Raw genomic sequence first — 20,867 nt, 5'->3', positions numbered from 1 at the left:
ATTACATAAATCATAAAATTGGGTTATTTAATTCCTAATATGAAACTGCTTTAAAAACTGATTCTGCATTCCTCACTCCGGAAAATTTCTACTAACTTCAGAGGGTGCAGTTCAAATCTGAAGTCCCATAACTGAATTTTATTTTTACATTCATGCCCTGATTTATTGTGGATATTTGGATTTGTGGATATTTAGATTTAACATATTTTCAATACAACAATATCACCTCTGTGAGAAAAAATATAGGCACCTGTTTTCTTTATCCAAATTCAGAGGCTGTGAACTCTGACATTTGCTGGAATCCAGAGGTTTCACATCTTATAAGAAGCACAACATTAGATATTCTGGGTTAAAGATTCTTGTTCATAAGTCCGTCTCCTGGTTCACGCTCCAAAGGAAAAATTCCTTTCCAGAATTAATTATTGCAATCCTTTCATTTCTAAATACATAAGCTGAAAACACCTTCCTGAAAAAGGAAATCCTTTTATGCATACTTGCACTAGCATCAAATAGTATAATGCTGAATAGTTATCCTTTGCTTTCTTTCATTTTAGTGTAGTGGATCCTGTTGGTATTCCTGCATGGGCAACTCCTTAGGTTGAACACGAAACCGAAATACCTTACCTCTTCACATTTCCTATACATGTTTAGCATGTATGTCAACGTTCAAGAAATATGGCTATGATTTTCCCCTTCACTTTACACTCCAAATAACTATTCACTTGCATAAAATGAAGCAGCAAACCAATTTTAAATTGGAATACAGCAAGCAGCCTTTAGACCCAATTGCGGGTAAGTGACTTCAGAAATGATACAGTATTGGAAAACAGGCCTGAGTATTGGAAAACAGGCCTGAGTATTTTCCTGTCACTATCTCACTTTTGGGGATTTGCATCTGTGTAGTTCTATGCTGACTCTGTGTTTAAATTCTTCAGGCCATTGCAATAGCTAAAACCACTTGATTTAACTAAAAATCAGAATGCATGTTTGTAATCTGTATAGTAGGTGTGATTATTACAAAGAACTGTCAAAACCAGTTGCCTTCACCTGTTAACCTGAGGTTATACCCCAAACTGACTTTATGCAGAATTTTCTACAGAAATTCAATGAGATCTGCTTAAAATCCATGATGACGCAAAACCAGCTCTTTAACACCGCACCCTTTCAGAAATATTTTTGTCTGTTGTGTATAGTTATTCCAATATACAGACAGTGCCAAAATGGAATTAACTCTTCAATGCCTGATCAAACGTCACACTTTGTTACAAAACAAAACCTACAATTTCTGTTTTAGGACAGACCATGCTTCTGTGCTCTGATAGTTTCCCAATTCTTTGCAGGCGCTCAATAGTGGAAAACGATCACAGGTCCCAGTTCCAGCTCAATGCTTTCCTTACAGCTCAATGAGTGAGTGCGTGGAGAAAAAGGTGCCTCCATCCTTGTCTGCATGCCTCAAAGACAGTTGCCTTCCTCTCATCCCAGTAACCTCAGCTACCCAAGCACATTGTTATATCCCTTTTAATACTATGGTAACGAAAAAACTCCAAGGTAGGTCACCTGAAAAAGCCCAATCTTGCCTTATGGATGGATATAAAGCTTGTTTAAAGTTAGTATTCCTTACTTCAGTGGATTTTGACTAATGCCCTGGGTCTAGTCAAGCAAAACTCCTTTTAAAGTCAAGGCTAAGATACAGATATACGTAGTTTTCAGGCTCTGTGCCTTTAGAGTGGCTTGAATATATTTTATTACTACATTAAAGGTCAATGCAAGTACATTTTGTCTTTGTCACTTAAGTAGAGCTGTATTTGATCTAACTCTGCAGTTGTCTCCCCCAAAAGGAGAAGAGGACCATACATTTAAACAGACTATTACAGCCTCCTTTGCACCTAGAATTAATTAGGTTAATGAAATGTAATTTAATAAGATAAAATCAAGATTCTGATCTCAACTGCAAAGTTATAGATTTTGTATAGATTCTCTGACTTATGACAGCTATTAAAATTTCAAAACACTAATTCATGCAGCTGAGCTCAGGGAACTAAGACTGTATTTGGGAAATCAAAATCTCAAATACACTTCCATGTTACATATTTCCCTCTGCATATAGAGTGCGAAGTTACTGAAAGATGAGAAAAAAATATGTACAAGCTTTGAGTAAACTGAGTGGTGTGACAGACCTGGGAAAACTAAAGATTTAGAAGGATAAATCTGTTGCTTGTTTTCAAGCAGATTTACTGCTAATTTTCCTTAGTCTTAGTGGTACTGTCTGTCTTTACTGTCTGACCAGTGTTGTTCCAGTGATGATTTGCCTTCTGCTAGATGTTACTTAATAAACTGCTTTCTAGATGACAAAAATTTATAGTTCATTAGGCTGCATAGCTCCACTGCCATTTCAAAAGTTTCTAGGAAGGGATTATTTTTGTGCTCAAATACCTCTAAATAAAGGGTTCTGCAGTCTAAATATCCCTGGATTCTGAACAGTATTCACTGAAGCGGATAAAGCTAAGTTAAAGAAGCATTTAGTGCTTCAGTATGCCAGCTTCAATAAATATCTCTTGGGTATGTGTGTGTGTGTGTGCGCACATGCATGCGCCCATGCACACACTTCTCCTTCAGCTGTAGTGTATGTCTGTACATAGTGTAGAGTATGCAGACTTAAGGTCTAAATCCAGCATTTGTATTTCTGAGACCAGAATTGAGACTGCTATGCTTTTATCCCCATGAACCATTGGCACAGTTCAGTCATTAATGACAATTTTGTGTCCTTTCACTATGAAATAGAGTTACTTAATCTTTGGCTAGTTATGCTCAGCATTGGCTCAGTTTGCTCAGTATTCAGTAGTTCAAATTTCACACAGCATAATGATCAGACCTGCTTAACTCTGTTAACAAAGTAGACCAAATACAGCTAGCAAGAAAAACAAGCTCCCAAAGAGCCAACCTTTTCTAAAAACCCACAATGAAGATCAATGAGAAACTAACTCAGCAGAAATCTGTATCAACGGCAACCTGGGGTACAGGGACAGACAACCAATATGATCCTTTCCTCCCTACCGATCATAAGGGCTCTAGCAGTGGTGATAAATCCTTTACCAGAAGAAAAATAATAATAACTTGATTCTAACCATTCATTCTAGAGACAGAAGGTTATCAGCAGGGCCATTCAAAATGAAGGCCCAGCAAAGCACCTTCCATCAAGGTCTGAAGTCTGTTTTTCAAGACAAAAACATTTAAGGTGAACAAAACAATAAACAGTAAGAGCTGAGAAACAAAAACTCGTGTCTTGAAAAGCAAATACCCTTACGTTTCACAGTACCACACAAAAATAAGTAATAGGGCTTAAGTAAGCTTCTTCTACCAGCAGGTTAGCCCAGACCTATAGGTTTACTTACCTATGGAGAACCTAGCTGGTAACACAGTATTAGTCTGGAAGGATGACTGATGTGATCCAACATGGAAGCTGTGAAGAATGTGAACCTTCTTCATTTCCACTTTTTTCAGTGTTCCATGTTCCAATACAACTATTTATTTGATACCCGAAAAATAAAGCTTGATATCCACAAATATGGAGCACTACATCAGAGGATTACAAAATACTGTAAACACTGTTTGGACTGTAACTCTGTATTTGTCAGTTCTCAAGGCCCTTAGAGAACAAAGGGATTCCTGTCATCACAGCACATTTATACACTAATGCTTCTGTATAAACAAACACTGAATCACAAAGCTCTTTCTTCTATTTCCCCAAACACAAATATCCAGAAACTTCAGTCAACCTATTTCTTGACTAGTTCAGCTTTAATTTTCTAACCACTGTGGTTCTCTCAGCCCCCTTTACCTTTTTATAGATGAATATAAAAAAACATCAAATATTCCGTAAGTATTGCATCTGCCTTCTTACTTCTTATATGCTCACGATTATTTTGTCTATTTAGCACACCAATAACCTGACCAATTCTTATGAACTCTGATTCTATTAAATGGTTTTACCTTATCTTTTACTAGATGAAAGAAAAACACTCTCTCTAGCAGATCAAGGAAGAGCATTTTTTTTACACCCACTATCTCATCCTCTCATGGGTGGTACTTAAATCACGATAGGTTGACAGTACCAAGAACCACCATTCCTCTTGAATTTTACAAAGCTATCCCCATCCTGCTGTAGCTTTCTTGTGTAAATAACAGCGGTTCAACATACTTTCCAGCAGAGATGCGAGTTTCCAGGCTAAGAAACCTGGAATGTTCCAGCTACGTCAGGCTAATGATCTCTCAAATGCACACTAATATGTTTGATAAAAGTCTCCCAGCATGTGTGCACAGAATGCTTACCATAAGAATGACAGTACTGTGCGCAGGGCAAATCACTGACACCATTTCAGACTGAGTTAGATGCTGGAGGCACAAATTAAAACTGTGAGCTTTCATTTCAGTGGGCTTTGACAGATGGAAGAGTGCATCAAATCTCTAATTGTTTAAACCATTAACTCATCTTTCCACCTGCATTATCTTTGGAAAGAGCTCAGCTGGAAACCTGAAACAATTGCTCACAGACTGAATTCAGGAGTGCATATTATTCTAAACAGAAATTAGAGCCCCGTGTTTGAAACAGTCTGTTTATTTGGCTGCAGCATTTGTATAAACTTATTTATCTTTATTTTCACATTTTCCTCTCAGTTCTGAAAACTCAAAAAACAGCCTTTCTGTAGAATCAATCGATCTGGGACCACTGCCTTGGCTGGTGGGAACAAGAAAGTTGTATTGCAATTCACAGTGCGTTATGATGATCCCCATTTATCTCCAATCCTTGTAAATGCCACTGCACATATAGCTCTGCATTATGCCTGCTGGTCTTTTGACTTTCAGTTGCTTACAAAAAAACCCCACTTCTGTTAAGAAGCAGTTAAAAAAAAATAAAAAATATCTCTACTTCAGAAACTCTCTTGAAATGCCTTTCCCAGTCATTTTGCCCCCCCTTAGGGCTATAATACATTTTTCACTAAACCAGCATCAATGTAGGGCACTTTGTCATTTCATGTTACTCTCACTGGCATTCGGCTCTTAGTGTTGTTTTTACAGGGAAGCACCTGTCATGTGCTCAGCACTTCCAAATACTTGAGAACAACCTCGGCACTATGGAGCTCACGCTAAAAGCAAACTGGCAAAATGGAGCAGGAACAGCAAACACTATGCATTTACATACAGTTTAGCAAGACTTGCTGTTAATGAGATGACAGAAGGCAGTGGGATTTCAAGGACAGGACAGGAGCTTTGTGAATGACAGTAGACAGGAGTCATTTTGGGCTTGGAAAGCATAAGTAGAAAAGAAGAAAACATAGGGCTATGAATACCATTAAGGGACTGGAGCATCTGCCATATACAGAGAAGCTCAGAGAGCTGGGACTGTTCAGTCTGGAGAAAAGAAGGTTCAGGGGGATCTTACCCATGTTTATAAATAACTGATGAAAAGCAGAGGGAGCCAGGCTCTTCTTAATCATGCCCACAGACCAGGCAAGAGGTGATGGGCATTAATTAAAAACCAGGAAACACAAAAACCTTTTTTTCCTGTGTGGGTGGTCAAACACTAGAATAGGTTGCCCAGAGAGACTGTGGTCTTCATTTGTGGAGATACTCAAAACCCAAATGGACGTGAGTTTGGATAACTTGCTCTAGCTGGCCCTGCTTGAGTAGAGGCATTGCACTAGCAGATCTCACGAGGTTCCTTCCAACCTAAACAATTCACTGATTATTTGGTAGACTTCTAAGAAACAGGTAGATGGGCATACAGAATAGTGACAATACTGGAGAGAAAGTGGAAAAATACTACATAAAGATTTTCAGAGGGTAAGTTAAGGAGAGACAAGGATTTAAACAAAAATTATGTAAAGATTTGAAAGCTAAATCCAATAGCAAAGGTGAAGTCAGTGAGGGAATTCAAAATACAACATAAACCACTTTATTGCCATTGATCAAAGAGATCAAACCTCCATTGTGACATTGTTATCCTGGAAGTACTTAAGTCATCCTTGCAGACTGTTTTATTGGGCCAGATTCTGACAGTGCTTCACACATCAAGTAGTACCTTAACCCACACACAGCTGTTAGTGGGAGGTTGTTCAACAAACTCAGTGATTACTGTAATGCTTTAGTTCAAGTGAGTTAATCAGTGATGTCAAGATTGGAGGCAGCCTAGCTGCAGCGATCATGCACTTGTGGAGTTCACAGTCCTGAGGGATATGGGTCAGGTGAAGAGTAAAGTCAGGACCCTGAATTTTAGGAAAGCAAAGTTTCAGCTGTTCAAGCAACAGGACTCCCCTGGGAAACTGCCCTCAGGGACAAGGGAGCAGAACAGAGCTGGCAGATCTTCAAGGACATTTTCCATAGAGTGCAAGAGCTCTCGACCCCCAGGTGTAAAATCAAGAAAGGAAGGCAAGAGACAGGCATGGCTGAGCAGAGACCTGCTGGTAAAACTAAAGAGCAAGAAGGAAATACACCGGCAGTGGAAACAGGGACAGGTATCCTGGGAAAAGTATGGGGATGCTGCCCAGTTAAGTAGGGATGATGTCAGGAAGGCTAAGGCACAGCTGGAGCTGAACTTGGCAAGGGACACAAAGAATAATAAGAAGCATGTCTATAGGTATGTCAGCCAGAAAAGGAAGGTCAAAGAAAGCATAACCCTCCTGATGAACAAGACTGGTAACAACAGACGAGGATAAGGCTGAGGTACTCAACCTTTTTTTGCCTCAGTCTTCACTGACAGCCTCTCTTCCCGCACATCTCAAGTGGATGGACCTCAGGGCAGGGACTGGGGGAGCAACATCCATCCCACTGTAAGAGAACATCAGGTATGTGACCACCTGAGGAAGCTGAACAAGCATAAGCCTATGGGACCTAACAAGATACATCCCAGAATCACGAGGGAATTGGCAGATGTAGTTTCCAAGGAACTCTCCATGATATCTGAAAAGTCATGGCAGTCAGGTGAGGACCCTGGTGACTGGAAAAAGGGAAACATTGCACCCATTTTTTTAAAAGGGTAGAAAGGAAGACTCTGGGAACTACCAACCTGTCAGCCTCACCTCTGTCTCTGGGAAGATCACAGAACAGATCCTCCTAGAAGCTATGCTAAGGCACATGGAGGACAAGGATGTGATGTGAGACAGCCAGCATGGTTTCAGCAAGGGCAAGTCTTGCCTGACCAACCTAGTGGCCTTCTATGATGGAGTGATCACACCAGTGGACAAGGGAAGAGCTAAGGATATGGTCTATCTGGACTTCTGTAAAGCCTTTGATACAGTCCCCCACAATATCCTCCTCTCTAAATTAGAGAGATATGGACTTGCTGGATGGACTGTTCAGTGGATGTGGAATTGGTTGGATGTTTGCATCCAGAGCATAGTGGCCAATGGTTCAATGTCCAGATGGAGATCAGTGACAAGTGGTGTTCCTCAGAGGTTCATACTGGAACCAGTACTGTTTAATATCTTTATCGATGGCACAGACAGTGGGATCAAGTGCACCCTCAAAAGGCCCTTTGAAGGTAATACGAAGCTGAGTAGTGCAGCTGACACAGCTGAGAGAAGGGACGCCATCCAGAGGGACTTAGGCAAGCACGAGAAGTGGGCCCATGTGTGCAAGATCCTGCACCTAGGTCAGGGTAACCCCCAGCATCAATACAGATGGAGGATGAAGTTGCTGAGCAGCCCTGCCAAAAACGACTTGGCAATACTGCTGGATTAAGAGCTGGACATGAGCTGACAATGTGCGTCTGCAGCCCAGAAAGTACCCAAAGCACTATGGCCAGCAGGCCAAGGGAAACAATTCTGCCCCTCTACTCTGCTCTGGTGAGACCACACTCTGGAGCACTCGGCACAAGAAAGACATAGACCTGTTGTAGCAAGTCAAGAGGAGGCCACAAAAATGATCATTGGAATGGAACACCTCTCCTATGAGGAAAGGATAAGAATTGGCATTTTTCAGCCTGGAGAAGAGAAGGCTCCAGGGATACCTTATGGCAGCCTTTCAGTACTTAAAGGGGACTTATAAGAAAGATGGGGAGAATCTTTTTAGCAGGGCCTGTTGCAACAGGCCAAGGGGTAATGGTTTTAAACTAAAAGACGGTAGATTAAGACCACATATAACGAAGACATTCTTTATGATGAGGGCAATGAAACACTGGAACAGGTTACCCAGAGAGGTGGCAAGATGCCCCATCCCTGGAAATGTTTCAGGCTGGGTTCAACAGGGCTCTGAGCAACCTGATCTGGCTGAATATGTCCCTGCTTATTGCAAGGGGGCTGGACTAGATGACCTTCAAAGGTCCCTTACAACCCAACCTATTCTATGATTCTAAGTGGATTACATAAAGGAGAAGTTATTGGTCAAAATAAACAAGAGTGAAACAGACCCTTCACCTGTGTGAGTCACTATATGCATATAGTCAGTGGGTTAATATGCATAAGAAAAAAATACAGTTGTGAAAATTGGTGGATGTTTTCTGCTTTTCTCCTGAACTCATATATTGTTCCAACTTGCAAATAAAATTTCTCCACTGTGTATCAGATGCAAATACTTCTGCAAACAAGAGATGCTTCTGTGCTTCCAAGTCCCCTCCGCTAACAAAGTAGCTGGATGTTTGCTGTCATCTGAACTTTACCACAAATCACCTCAAAGAGCTGTGTCACTAAACACTACAACCACAAAATAAAGGTGAGAGAACCCTTCAGAAAAAATTTCATCTGAGATATTTAGCAGAGTCACACTCATATAAACCTCCTCCACTGAGGTGCTCAGAAGCAATGAAAGGGATCTGCATTTTTAAAAGGTTAGCTCAATCCCCTGCACTGCTTTGGAAGTTGCAGTTAGGTAACACAATTGTTTGACTTTGCATTGGAAAACACAGAACACCAAAGTTTGCCTGAAACAAAAACATTCTGCTAATGTTCAGCTCTGCTAACAATTTGACGAAGTTTATATTTATTTCTTTTTCTAAACATAACACAGCTACTTTCATAAGGAAAATGTATTACCTTCCTAAGAAAGAATGAAAATATAAGATAGTATGACTGTAAAGTATATGTTATGTAAAACTTAAACAGTTGTTGCATTTTGTATTCCAATATAATATTAATTTGTAGCATTCCTACACTGATTTAAAGAGACATAAAATCTTGAGGTGAACCTTAAATTCACAATACCTTATATACATCTTATGTGGATTCTGTGAACTTGGGCATGCTCTGCTTTAAAAGCTGGACAACCTTTCTTGTATGATTCCTTCTTTGTTAGGCAGATACAAACCACTGGAAAACCCTTCAGATTACATACCATGGCAGCTTTCATAAGTGAATGAAAAAGAAAATTACATGAGGATCACTGCGGTACAAGACTGCCACGCCTTCCTTAAAAGACAATTCCGTTATGATGACACACATTCTCTGCACCTGTTTGGGTTTTTTTAAGAATTACGAGATTTCATTGCAGAAGTGCAACCCTTCCCAGTGTGGCACACCTAACAGGAAATGTTCCACTCTCTTCTTATACTCATGTTGTTAAACCTTGTTTTTACTACTGACAAAAGCGATCAACTTTGTTTTATTTTCCTACAATGGAACAGTCAAGAACAAATTGGTCCATTTCCAATCCCATTAATTTCAACAGAAGCTAAATCAGGACATCAGTAATATCTCACTTTTTAAATGTAGGTAAGAAATTGTCATGTGTTAAAATCAAGGGTTAGCACCAGCATTTACATAGATTACATTATTAAAACAATACAGAGCAATGCTACTTGGATTTAATCCCATTTACAGTACAACCTTCACAGAATAAAACATAAGTATCAAAGTTAAAAAGCTAAATTTATTGTAGAAATACATTTCCAGGAAGATTAGACAAAACTACTACCTTCAGCATTTTCAGGTAAATTTCCAGTGGATACATCTTTCATGATGTTTACAAACAGTCAGCATCAGTAATTCTACTTTGACCCACCAAAGCTGCCAAATCATTGTTGATTCTACCCAGGCACCATAGAAAGACTCTTGCACAGGAGAATCAGTTGACAATTAGCCCACCTACCCTCTAGTTTTTCAGGATTAAACTGCTAGGATAGGACAGGGCATCAGTAAAGCCACTAGGATTTGTATCAAGTATTTTTTCACAGAAATTCACTGTCAGGCTAAAAATTAAATAACCAAACTGATTGAAATGTTGAATGTTGACATACCTCAGTGCTATTGGAGGAAGATTTTGAAGTGATTGACAGTTTTACTCTCTTATGACCAAAAATACTGAAAGAACGAAATGATACACCAGATTTTAGCCAGTGAAAAGTTTGTTAATAACCACAAAATTATATTGGTTTAACTAAGCTTGATATGTATCCTCAAACATGATGCCTTTGTCCTGAAAGAGTAAATCACTCTGGTTGAATTTTGGATATTTTCTTACAGATTGAGGTTTCTAAATAAAATAGAAACAGATGCTTCCGAAAACAGGCTGAGATGAAAAGCACTTAATCTACAGACAAGAGTCTGAAAGCAATTAGGTAACTTAAATGAGAAGGGGGAAAAAAGGACGTACCTTTGAACACTGTTTATGATTCTGGCACCAAGCAAGTGATCCATTGTTCTGAAAGACAAATACATGAAAATAAGTATTTCTTCAAGACTAGACATGATCACTCTAAGAGGTTTAAACAGAACAGACCACTCAGTTCTGCTTAGAGAATGATGTTGTGTCACAACACTAATACCAATCCTTATTCCAACACCCTTGTGTAAAAAGCTCAGACAAGTGTAAAGTGACCAGAGAAAAGTTAGAAAAGCATTTCTTCAGGCAAGGCTGGTAGAAAACTGACTGAAGTCACCTTTTAGCCCATCTTTGTAAACCCTTACTATCTAGATGGGCTAGGAAGCAAACAAAAGGTAATGCTTGTATTTAAGAAGTTCATAGGGATTGGTAGTGATTCATGAATGGAAAGCCCATTAGTCACATTTAAATACTGCACAATACTTAAAATAAATTGTCAAGGAAAGATAATGAACGTCTCTGAAATAAATGGAAAATTTAATTAAATGCAACATGAGTTTACCAAAAGTCAACCATGTCAGTTTTATTTTACAATTTAATAATAAAGTGCATTTCCCAGATCAGGAAACACTATAGCTCTCATTTATCTTGACTGCAGTGAAACAGCCAATACAGTATCCCATGCAAAATAATAATTTAAACTAAAGGAAAAGAGAACATGATGAGACCAGATAGATAAATATGAAACCAGCACAGGGGCAAACGTCAATCTCCTATTCTACTAGAGACGCTTCTGAAAGGTCAATTTTGGAAAAAAAAAAACAGCCCAGGAAAAGAAGTGCATGACTTGCAGGACTGAGATGAAACAAAATACTGATTCACTTTCTCTGTAATGGAAGATAAAAACAGCATCAGGAAGACCTGAGTGACTGTAGACTGAACACAAGAAATGTGACAGAAACTCTGCAAGAGTGCACGTTCATGTACTTAAGCACATGTATGTATTTCTTCCATAACCTATAAGCTCATACTCTGGAAACAGAACAGATGAAGATTCTGGTAAATTTGTTGTTCAGAATCCAACTATAATGGTGAGTCTATAAGGGAGTAAAAGGACATCCTTTCAGAAGAACTAGGCAATATATTGCCACAGGAATGAATAAATGCGATTGTACTATACCTTCCCCTTTGGCATTGACTATAGATTTGGCAACCAGTCTCCAAGGAAGAGCACCAGAATGCAAAGAACTAGCAGTACTGTACTTTTTTCACTTTTTTTTTTTTTTTTTTTAAATAAGGGGAGATGCAAATAATGGAATAATATATATACATGTGCTGGTTTGGGCTGGGATAGAGCTAATTTTCTTCATAGTAGTTACTGTGGGGCTATGGTTTGGATTTGTGCTGGAAACAGTGTTCATAATAGAGTTGTCTTGTTATTGCTGAGCTGGGCTTACAGAGCCAAGGCCTTTTCTGCTCCTCACCCCACCAGCGAGCAGGCTGGGGGTGCACAAGAAGTTGGGAGGGGGCACAGCAGGGACAGCTGACCCCAAATGACCAAAGGGATATTCCATACCCTATGACATTATGCTCAGCATGTAAAGCTGGGGGAAGAAGAAGGAAGTGTGGACGTTCAGAGTTACAGCATTTGTCTTCCCGAGTAACCATCACAACAGGCTTTCCTGGGCATGGCTGAACACCTGCCTGCCCATGGGAAGTGGTGAATGAATTCCTTGCTTTGCTTTGCTTGCATGCCAGCTTTTGCTTTAGCTGTTAAATCATCTTTATCTTGACCCATACTTTTACTCTTCCAATTCTTTCCCCATCCTGATGCAGGGCGAGTGAACAACTGGCTCTGTGGTGCTTACTTGCCAGCTAAGGTTAAACCATGACAATACATAACTTTTTATATATAGAAAAATCACACAGATAAAGCCAAAATTATTCTCTGGATGTACAAGAACTACAGTTCTGAAGCAGAAATATATACATCAGCATGCATTGCAACCAAGCCAACTTAGACCAGCTTATCAAAGCAGCCATACTCTGTTCTGATCCCAGCAAAGCTTAGAAGCTTGAATACAGTGACTTGCTACAACAACTACAAAGCCCATGCCTTGAAGCTGGATATCTCTTAGGGAATGTTTGAGGAGATCACATTTGTATGAAAACTACATACAAGTATGTAGTCACATCTTCACACAAGCTCCCAGGACACGGCCAGTAGGACAAGGGACGGGATCATCTCCCTCTACTCTGTTCTAGTGATACCCCACCTAGAGTACGGCATCCAGCTCTGGGGTCCTCAGCACAAGAAAGACCTGGACCTGTTGGGAGTGGGTCCAAGAGAGGGCCACAAAAATTATCAGGGGGCTAAAATACCTCTCATATGAAGAGAAGTGGAGAGTTGGGGCTATTCAGCTGGGAGAAGAGAAGGCTCTGCGGTAGCCTTGTCACAATCTTTCAATCTAAAAAAGGGGGCTTAAAAGAAATATGGAGAGAGACTTTTTAACAAGGCCTCTACTGACAGAACAAGGGGCAACAGTTTTAAACTGAGAGGCTAGACACAGATTTGACATAAGAGTTTACAATAAGGGTGGTGAGATACTGGAACGTGTTACCCAGAAAAGTGCTGGATGCCCCATAATTGGAAGCATTCATACTCAGGTTGGTCAAGGGCTTTAAGCAACCTGATCTCATGAAAGATGTCCCTTTACAGGGCAGGGGGAGTAGACTAGATAACTGGTAAAGGTCCCTTTCAACTCAACCATTCAGAGATTCTGTGATTCTATGACTCCAAAGATTGTTCAAGTCACACACAGAACGACTGAGACTGGAAGGGACCTCTGGAGATATCTGCTCCAAATCCCCTATGCAAGCAGGGACACCCACAGCCAGTTGCTCAGGACCAGATCCAGACAGCCTCTGATTATCTCCAATGATGGAGACTCCAAAACCTCACTGGGCAACCAGTGATCACTGGTCAGTGATCACTCACCCTCAAAGGGAAAAAAAAAAAAAAAGTTTTTTTTTTTTTTGCTCAAAAGGAAATCTACTGAGTTCCAGTTTGTGCCCACTGCCTCTGGTCCTGTCACTGGGCACCACTGAGAAGAGCCTGGCTCCTCTGCAACCTCCCTTTGCGTATTTATGTACATTAATGAGACCACCCCTCAGCCTTCTCTTCTGAAGGCTGAACAGGCTCAGCTCTCTCAGCCCTTCCTCACAGGAGACATGCTCCAGTACCTTCAACACTTTATTGGCCCTTCACTGGACTCTCTCCAATGTGTTCCTGTCTCTTGTGTACTGAGGAGCCACAGAACTGGACACAGTATCCAGCTGGGGTCCCACCAATGCTGAGGACAGGGGAAAGATGACCTCCCTCAACCTGCTGGCAACACTTTGACTAATGCAGACCCAGGCACCATTAACCAACCTTCTTTGCTGCAGGGGCACCTTGCTGGCTCATGTTTAACTCCAAGTCCACCAAGACACCCAGGACCTTTTCTGACAAGCTGCTTTCCAGATGGGTGCCCCCAGCGTATACTTCTGCATGAGGTTGTTCCTACCCAGGTGCAGACTTTGCACTTCCCCTTGCTGAACTTCGTGAGGTTCCTGGCAGCCCATTTCTCCAGCCTGTCAAGATCCCTCTGGACGGCAGCAAGACCCGCTGGCATATCAGCCTCTCCTCCCTGTTTTGTGTCAGCAGCAAACTTGATGAGGGTACACCCTGCCTCATCAACCAGGCCATTAAGGAAGATGTTAAACAGGACTGGACACACTATTGACCTCTGGAATAAACCATTAGTCACTGGCTTCCAACTTGACTTTGCACTGCTAATCACCACCCTCAGGGCCTGGCCATTCAGACACTTTTCAGTCCACCTCACTGTCTCCTCATCCTGCCCCGTTCATCAACAGATTGTCCGTAAGGATCTTACAGGAGCCAGCGTGCAAAGGCTCACTGGAGTCCGGACAGACAACATCCACAGCTCTCGCCTCCTCTACAAGGCCAGTCACTTCATCACACAAGGTTACTAAGTTGGTCAAGCAAGACTTCCCCTTCGTGTAGCCATGCTGACTACTCCTGATGATTTTCTAGTCCTTAATGCACCTCAAAATTGATTTCTGGATCAGCTGCTCCATCACCTTCCCAGGGATGGAGGCAAGGCTGACCGGTCTGTAGTTCCCTGGGTCCTCCTTCTTTCCCTTCCTGAAGATTCCAGTGACATTTGGCTCCCTCTAGTCTTTGGGCACGTCTCCCAATAGCCATTGTCGATCAAAGATCAGAGCAGCGTCCCAATGACACCGACCAGCTCCCTCAGCACTTGGGGGTGCATCTCATCAGCGCCCATGGACTTACTCATGTCTAGTTTGCTTACGTATTCCCTGACCTCATCCTCTTCCAACAAGGGGACATCTGCCCTCCTCCAACCCTTCCCGCTGCTCTCTGCGACCCGGCATTCCTGACAGCTAGTCACGCTAATAACGGCTGAGCAAAGGCGGCATTCAGTACCTCAGCCTTCTCCATGTCTGATGTAAACAGGTGCCCTGTCTCGGTAAGCAACGGGCCCACATTTTCCCTTGTCTTCTTTTTGCCTCCCTTGTACTTATAGAAGCCCCTCTTTTTGTCCCTCATGTCCCTGGCCAGATTCAATTCCATTTGGACTTCAGCTGTCCTAGCTTCATCCCTGGATGCTCAGACAGCGTTTCTGTGCTCCTCCCAGTTTACTGGTCCCTGCTTCCACCCAGCGTATGCTTTCTTTCTGGGTCTGACTATTGCTAGAAGCAATTTGTTCATCCATGCAGGCCTCCCGGCATTTTTGCCTGACTTCCTATTCCTTGGCATGGACTCCTCTTGAGCTTGGAGGTGGTGATCCCTAAATATTAACCAGCTTTCTTGGGCCCTCCTTCCCTCCAAGGCCTTAGCCCACGGGACTCTTTCAAGCAAGTCTTTGAAGTAGCCAAAGTATGCTCTCCGAATATTGCTCCAAAAATCTTTCCAGATGTCACAGGACTTGGTCCTAACACAAAAATATAGCCAAAGGAACCAGAATCCCTTTTCTTTAAGATGCTGTACACCAAAAGGATCAGAAAGCCCAGCAAGTAAAAAGACACAATCAGTACGGATTTTGACTCTTGTTCCCATCAAATAGTCTGTGGAAACTACAGCATTCATACCGTAAGGAACATAAATCTGCTTTTAACATAAACAAAAATTATTCTAGCAATATCAATAACTAAGTGCACTCTTCTATGCACTGATGGATGAGCTGAATGAAAAAAAAAAAAAAAAAAAAAAAAAAAAAACGAAACACTACCACCACAGATCTACTCCAAGATTAGGAGAAACAAATTTTTGGTTAGATTAGTTATCTGAGGACATGTCCTTTTTGGTACTTAAGAGACGAGCACAGCTCACTAAAATGGTTCTGTAAAAATGCCAATGGCAAGTCACTTCCAAGGACAATTTAGAATCACCTTCCAAGTTTTTCTTAAGCTTCTTTTAGCAGGAAAGACAAAACCGCGGAGGAAAAGGTAATTAGTCTACGAACTTGGGTGTTTTAGCCACACAAGATAAATCCCTGCTGCCTTCATTTTGAGCATTAAGCATTCTGAATCTGATACAATGAAAAGGTGAGTTACACAGACTTGGACCAGACGTATTTGGAAGTTCAGGAACTGAAACTAAAGCATTGAATTTGAATGTTTTGTACTTTAAGAAACAAACTAATGCAAATTATACCTATGCCTTTACCTCATCTTTTAATTTGAACTTCAGAAACTTTAATATATACAATTTCTTTTCATATGAGATGTAATGCTAAAACTTTCTATTCCTATATTGCCTAAGGAGCTCTGGGGATGTTAAATCTAAAAATATATCCATTCCTTTCCACTTGCAAGCTTACTTAGGAGCAATTTTTAAAAAATTTTAGTTCACACTAATTTCAATATTTTATGAAAACTTGTCTTATCTTCCCAGCATATTACAATTAATCGTTATTTCATTTTATATTACGATTTTTATCTGCCATTACTGTAGAATTTATCTAAAACTCGGATTTTCTAGCATAAGAATAGCTTACTATGAGCACCATGTCAGGTCTAACCCCTTCAAAAAGAGAAAGATGTAAATAGGAAAAATAAAACTTCGGAACAGCTGTAAATAACATGTGCTATTGGCAATACTTTAGTATTACCCTCAATGCTGTATGAGGATTTATTAGTTCCATTTACAGACCTAGCCAGCAGTAATGTTAAAACAATATTTTATGTGTTATTTTCAATTTATCCCCTCTTTCTTCTTCATATAAAATGTGACAGAGGTAGCTGATTGCAATAACAGATTAGCAGCAGCTTGCCACTTTGTTTCACTTATGCTGCTGCTTTCCACTGAACTAGAGAAAGCACTCCTGCTTTTGAATTATACCTGTTAGTTGAGACATTAATGCCATAAATGTCCAGATGTGTGGCTCCCCTACTTTGTAAGTTCAGTATCTACAACTGTTTTCATTTTTCTACTGAAAACCATTACCACTTGAATTAAAAAGTATGTTCAGCAAAACATAAAAAGTACTGTTCAGCAACTTCAGATTTGTACAAACTAACATGATGTGAATAATCTTTTGTTGTTAAAAGATGAAAGAACAAGATCTACAGGCTTCCTCCGAACAACAGGGTATCAGAGGAAGCAGGAATGCTAAATCAAATGCTCTCCACCACTCTGCATTTTAGCAAATGGTTAATCTAAGTTACACAAATGTAGAGCTGTGATTTTTTTCTGCTTTTAATCTAGTATACCTGGCTGAAACCGTAATTCCAAACTATCAGAAATCTGTGTTTAATCTGTTGCTTTTTACATGCTCCCAGATTACGTCTTCCAATTCCTTCACATCTGTTTTTCTTCAAACCCAGTCCTAACCTGATCTACGTCAATGACAATTCTGACTTAGTCTGTATTGGTGGCTTAACGTGCTGTGCAGAAATACCCTTGAGGAAGAGTTAAATACCACTGTTTCCATCCATCTATAAGCCTTCCACCACTGCACCTTCAGGGCAACCTTAAAGTATCTTAATCTGTATATTGAAGAGGAGAAGAAACTGTCCTCAATGGGGCAAACTCCAAATAGTCTATCTTCTCAGCACTGACACATCACATGAAAGATGTCAGGCATATGAAACTAAAACGGTCTCCAGCAACACATCATAGATGGAGACAACAGGAACTCAGGCCACCACCTGAGCTTCACACACTTTCTGCCTACAGTTTCCTTTCCAGCAGACTAACAGAATCAGACTTTCAAAGACCAGGACTGTTTGACGTGTACAAGGCAAGAGTTTACAAAAGCAAAGATGGGAGGGGGGCTGTAAAAAAAAAAACAAAATCATCAGACAAGCATTACAAGATTTAACATTCAAATTTTTCATGAAAATACAAGCCACAAGTATTTTCAATGAAAGTGATAAACTGGCATCTCTGATCAGTCTTACTAGACTTCCCTTCAGCAAGTATATCCGAACACTTGCTTTCCTCTGGTAAAACACACAAATATCCTTGGGTCTAAAGAGTTAAGACAGAAACATCTGTGTTCTGTGCCCCATTACACCTTGCAATAAGAAAAGTTGTGCAGCATCTCCTGTAAGGAAAAAATGCATGCAGAGAGGCAATGAAGAATCAATCTTCACCTACAGTGTGCCCCAGGGAAAAAAAATTAATAACCTTCACAAGCAGGTAAAAACTGGCTTTTCACTGGAGTAATAGCAAAAACAAACAAACAATAAAACAAAACAAGCAAAAAAATAATCTCCTCCATTTGCATCTCTGTCCATATAGTTAAGTTTGGAGATAGAGCCCATCTTTTGAAATGGCAGAGATCAGCTGTGCAAAATGAACTAGCCGCTTAATGTGCTATGAGAGTAGCTGTATACCTATTACCAGGTTTGGAAGTTGTTTCTCCCCTGCCCAATCTTCAATTCACATTTGAGTGAAACCGCTCTCTCTCAAAAGTAGCCTCTCCTGATGACTTCACTGATTCTTTAAAAATGACAAAAAAGCATAGAAATAAGCCCTTCAAATAACATACCAACTGATGTGAAACAAAGCACTTGAGTAAAAAAATCAACAGCTGCTGCAATGATGACTTTAAAGAGACAGGTTCCCAACATTTTCCTTAACCTTTCAACAATCTCAACAGCATGAAATTATATGTAATGGTAAAATATAATTTATACCGTGCCTGACATACACTTCTGGGCTGCATGCTCACTAAGACACAAATTAATACACAGATTTATCCATATCCTGGGGGCTATGCACCCCCAGGCCCAACTGTAAAGTGTGGAATTAAGGTGCTGAATGGAATCAACAAATTCAAGCTAGGCTTTCCAGTTCCCGAATACCGAAGTATGCACCTAGGAATTAATTTCAGAAAAGTCTGCACACTTAGTGGGGAGAAATACCAAACTCAGCAGATAGGAAATGCCAAAGAAAAATGTATTTCTCAAAGCCTTTCTCTTGAGATTAAACACAAACTTGTAGGAGATGTATGATCAGGGGAACCACAGTCCCACCTCTACTGGGCTCTGATATTTAGTTATCCTTTTGCATATAAATAACCAGAACTCATTTGACTTTCAAAATACAGCAAAGGAATGAAGAGAGGATACCCCTTTATATAACAGCTTGAACACTTGCCACCAAAGTCTTTCCTTCACCAAGCTAGAGCAAATTTAAGCCCATATGCACTTTGAAATGACTCTTAGCAACAAGCTAGAGTGAAGACTAAAAGCTGACCAGTGAAACTGAACCACTCTGTAAATATGAACAGTAGATATACTGCATTAGAAATTAAACGAGCAACATCATAAAGGCCAATGAGAAGCTCCACCTTTGGGAAACAAGACTGCTCCTTCAATAGCAATTTATGCAAACATATTCTTAGCATCTTCACTTCTACATGCTTGTCCGATATATAGCAAGTCTGAAGACCATCCACTGGAGAAGCCATGGATAGAAAAGGATCAACACAAGATGAAACCAACCATAAAATACAACAGAAACCCAGAAATACTCTGGTTCCTTGGCTTCCATCTAGGGAAGACAGGAAGGATATACAAAAAACTGCAATGCGTATATTTTGCTCCTTCTATAAAGCTTCTTATTTCATTGTAATTTATGTCTTAAGGAAATAATTAATTCCTTAGTAAGGGATTTCTTTTGCTTTGTAAAGGTTCTAATAAGGAATGAAATTAAATAAAACAAGCATCAACAAATCATAAATTGAATGTTACTGAGCTTCTGATACTTAGATAACAAGAATGGTGTTTGCATGTACAGCAGCAGTTTCCATTACAAACATTCAAATGGGATACTTCATCCCATCCTGATAGAAAATGATTAGACTTTGGTTAGTTATGCTTTCAGCACCTCTAAGCTGTATTAAACCATCTGACCTAATTACTACTAGGAAGTTCCAGTTAATATAAAACAATGTCACATACTGCAGAAAAATGGAAGTCTGCCCAGTAGGTTCCCCTGGATTCCGAGTCTTCCCAATTACTGGCGCCTGGATACAAGCCCCCAGGAACACAGACCCCACTCCAGGTGCTGGTACGGCCCACCTCACACACACTGACAGAGCATACTGGGACTCCAGTAGCCAACTCCTGTGGTTTTGGGGGTTACTTTGGCCCCCAGTAGTCTTGCTCTCAGAGACACACTGTGACACAGCCAGAGCTGGTCAAGATTCCCCTGATCCTGCAGTAGCCAAACTGTTGTCCTCCTGCCCCTGGAGGCACACACTCACACCCAGCTCTCAGGACACGTCACCTACCCACAGACCTGTCCAGCTGGCTCTTCAGTAGCGCTCACACACTTGTGCACACTCAGTCCAGCCACTAGCACCACAGATACACTGGCCCCTGTGACCCACAGTCCCATCCAAGGGCTGGCATTTGGTTTCACTTGCTCCGGTGCCTCCAGCCACCAGCTCTCAGCACACAGACCCTTCAGCCCAAGGTCCCAATCCAGCCACAGGCACCCAGATCTTTGCTTGCTCCAGCCACTGGTACCATGGACACACAGGCCTCCACCCCAGGGTCTGACTTGTTGCCAGCACTCAAGCCCCCATACACACACATAGAACAGACACCCTTCAGCCAGGAAAAGGAGTTAGAAGTGTAATTTAGTAAGATAGGACAGACTGTGCTGGTCAGGAGCAAGGCATGGCCAGACAAGCATGTCACCTATTTACATACATCCAGCCCTTTTTATCCCCTCAGCCCTTTACTTCCCCATAATCAATCCTGTGCAGTCCCAAAATGCTCTTCCCCTGCAC

General features: G+C 40.8%; 1 protein-coding gene across 1 annotated transcript in view; it reads right to left on the bottom strand.

The window, feature by feature from the left end:
• ANOS1 (anosmin 1) overlaps window positions 1-20,867 on the bottom strand; it is a 140,183-nt gene that overhangs the window by 98,670 nt on the left and 20,646 nt on the right. Inside the window, exon 2 of the mRNA XM_056329198.1 lies at window positions 10,582-10,629. Within this exon, the coding sequence (XP_056185173.1) occupies window positions 10,582-10,629 (48 nt within the window). The remainder of the gene's footprint in view (window positions 1-10,581; window positions 10,630-20,867) is intronic.

This window comes from Falco biarmicus, chromosome 2 (genome assembly GCF_023638135.1).
Source record: "Falco biarmicus isolate bFalBia1 chromosome 2, bFalBia1.pri, whole genome shotgun sequence".
Taxonomy (NCBI): domain Eukaryota; kingdom Metazoa; phylum Chordata; class Aves; order Falconiformes; family Falconidae; genus Falco; species Falco biarmicus.
The sequence above is the reverse complement of the archived record's forward strand: the minus strand, read 5'-3'. Positions and strand labels throughout refer to the sequence as shown.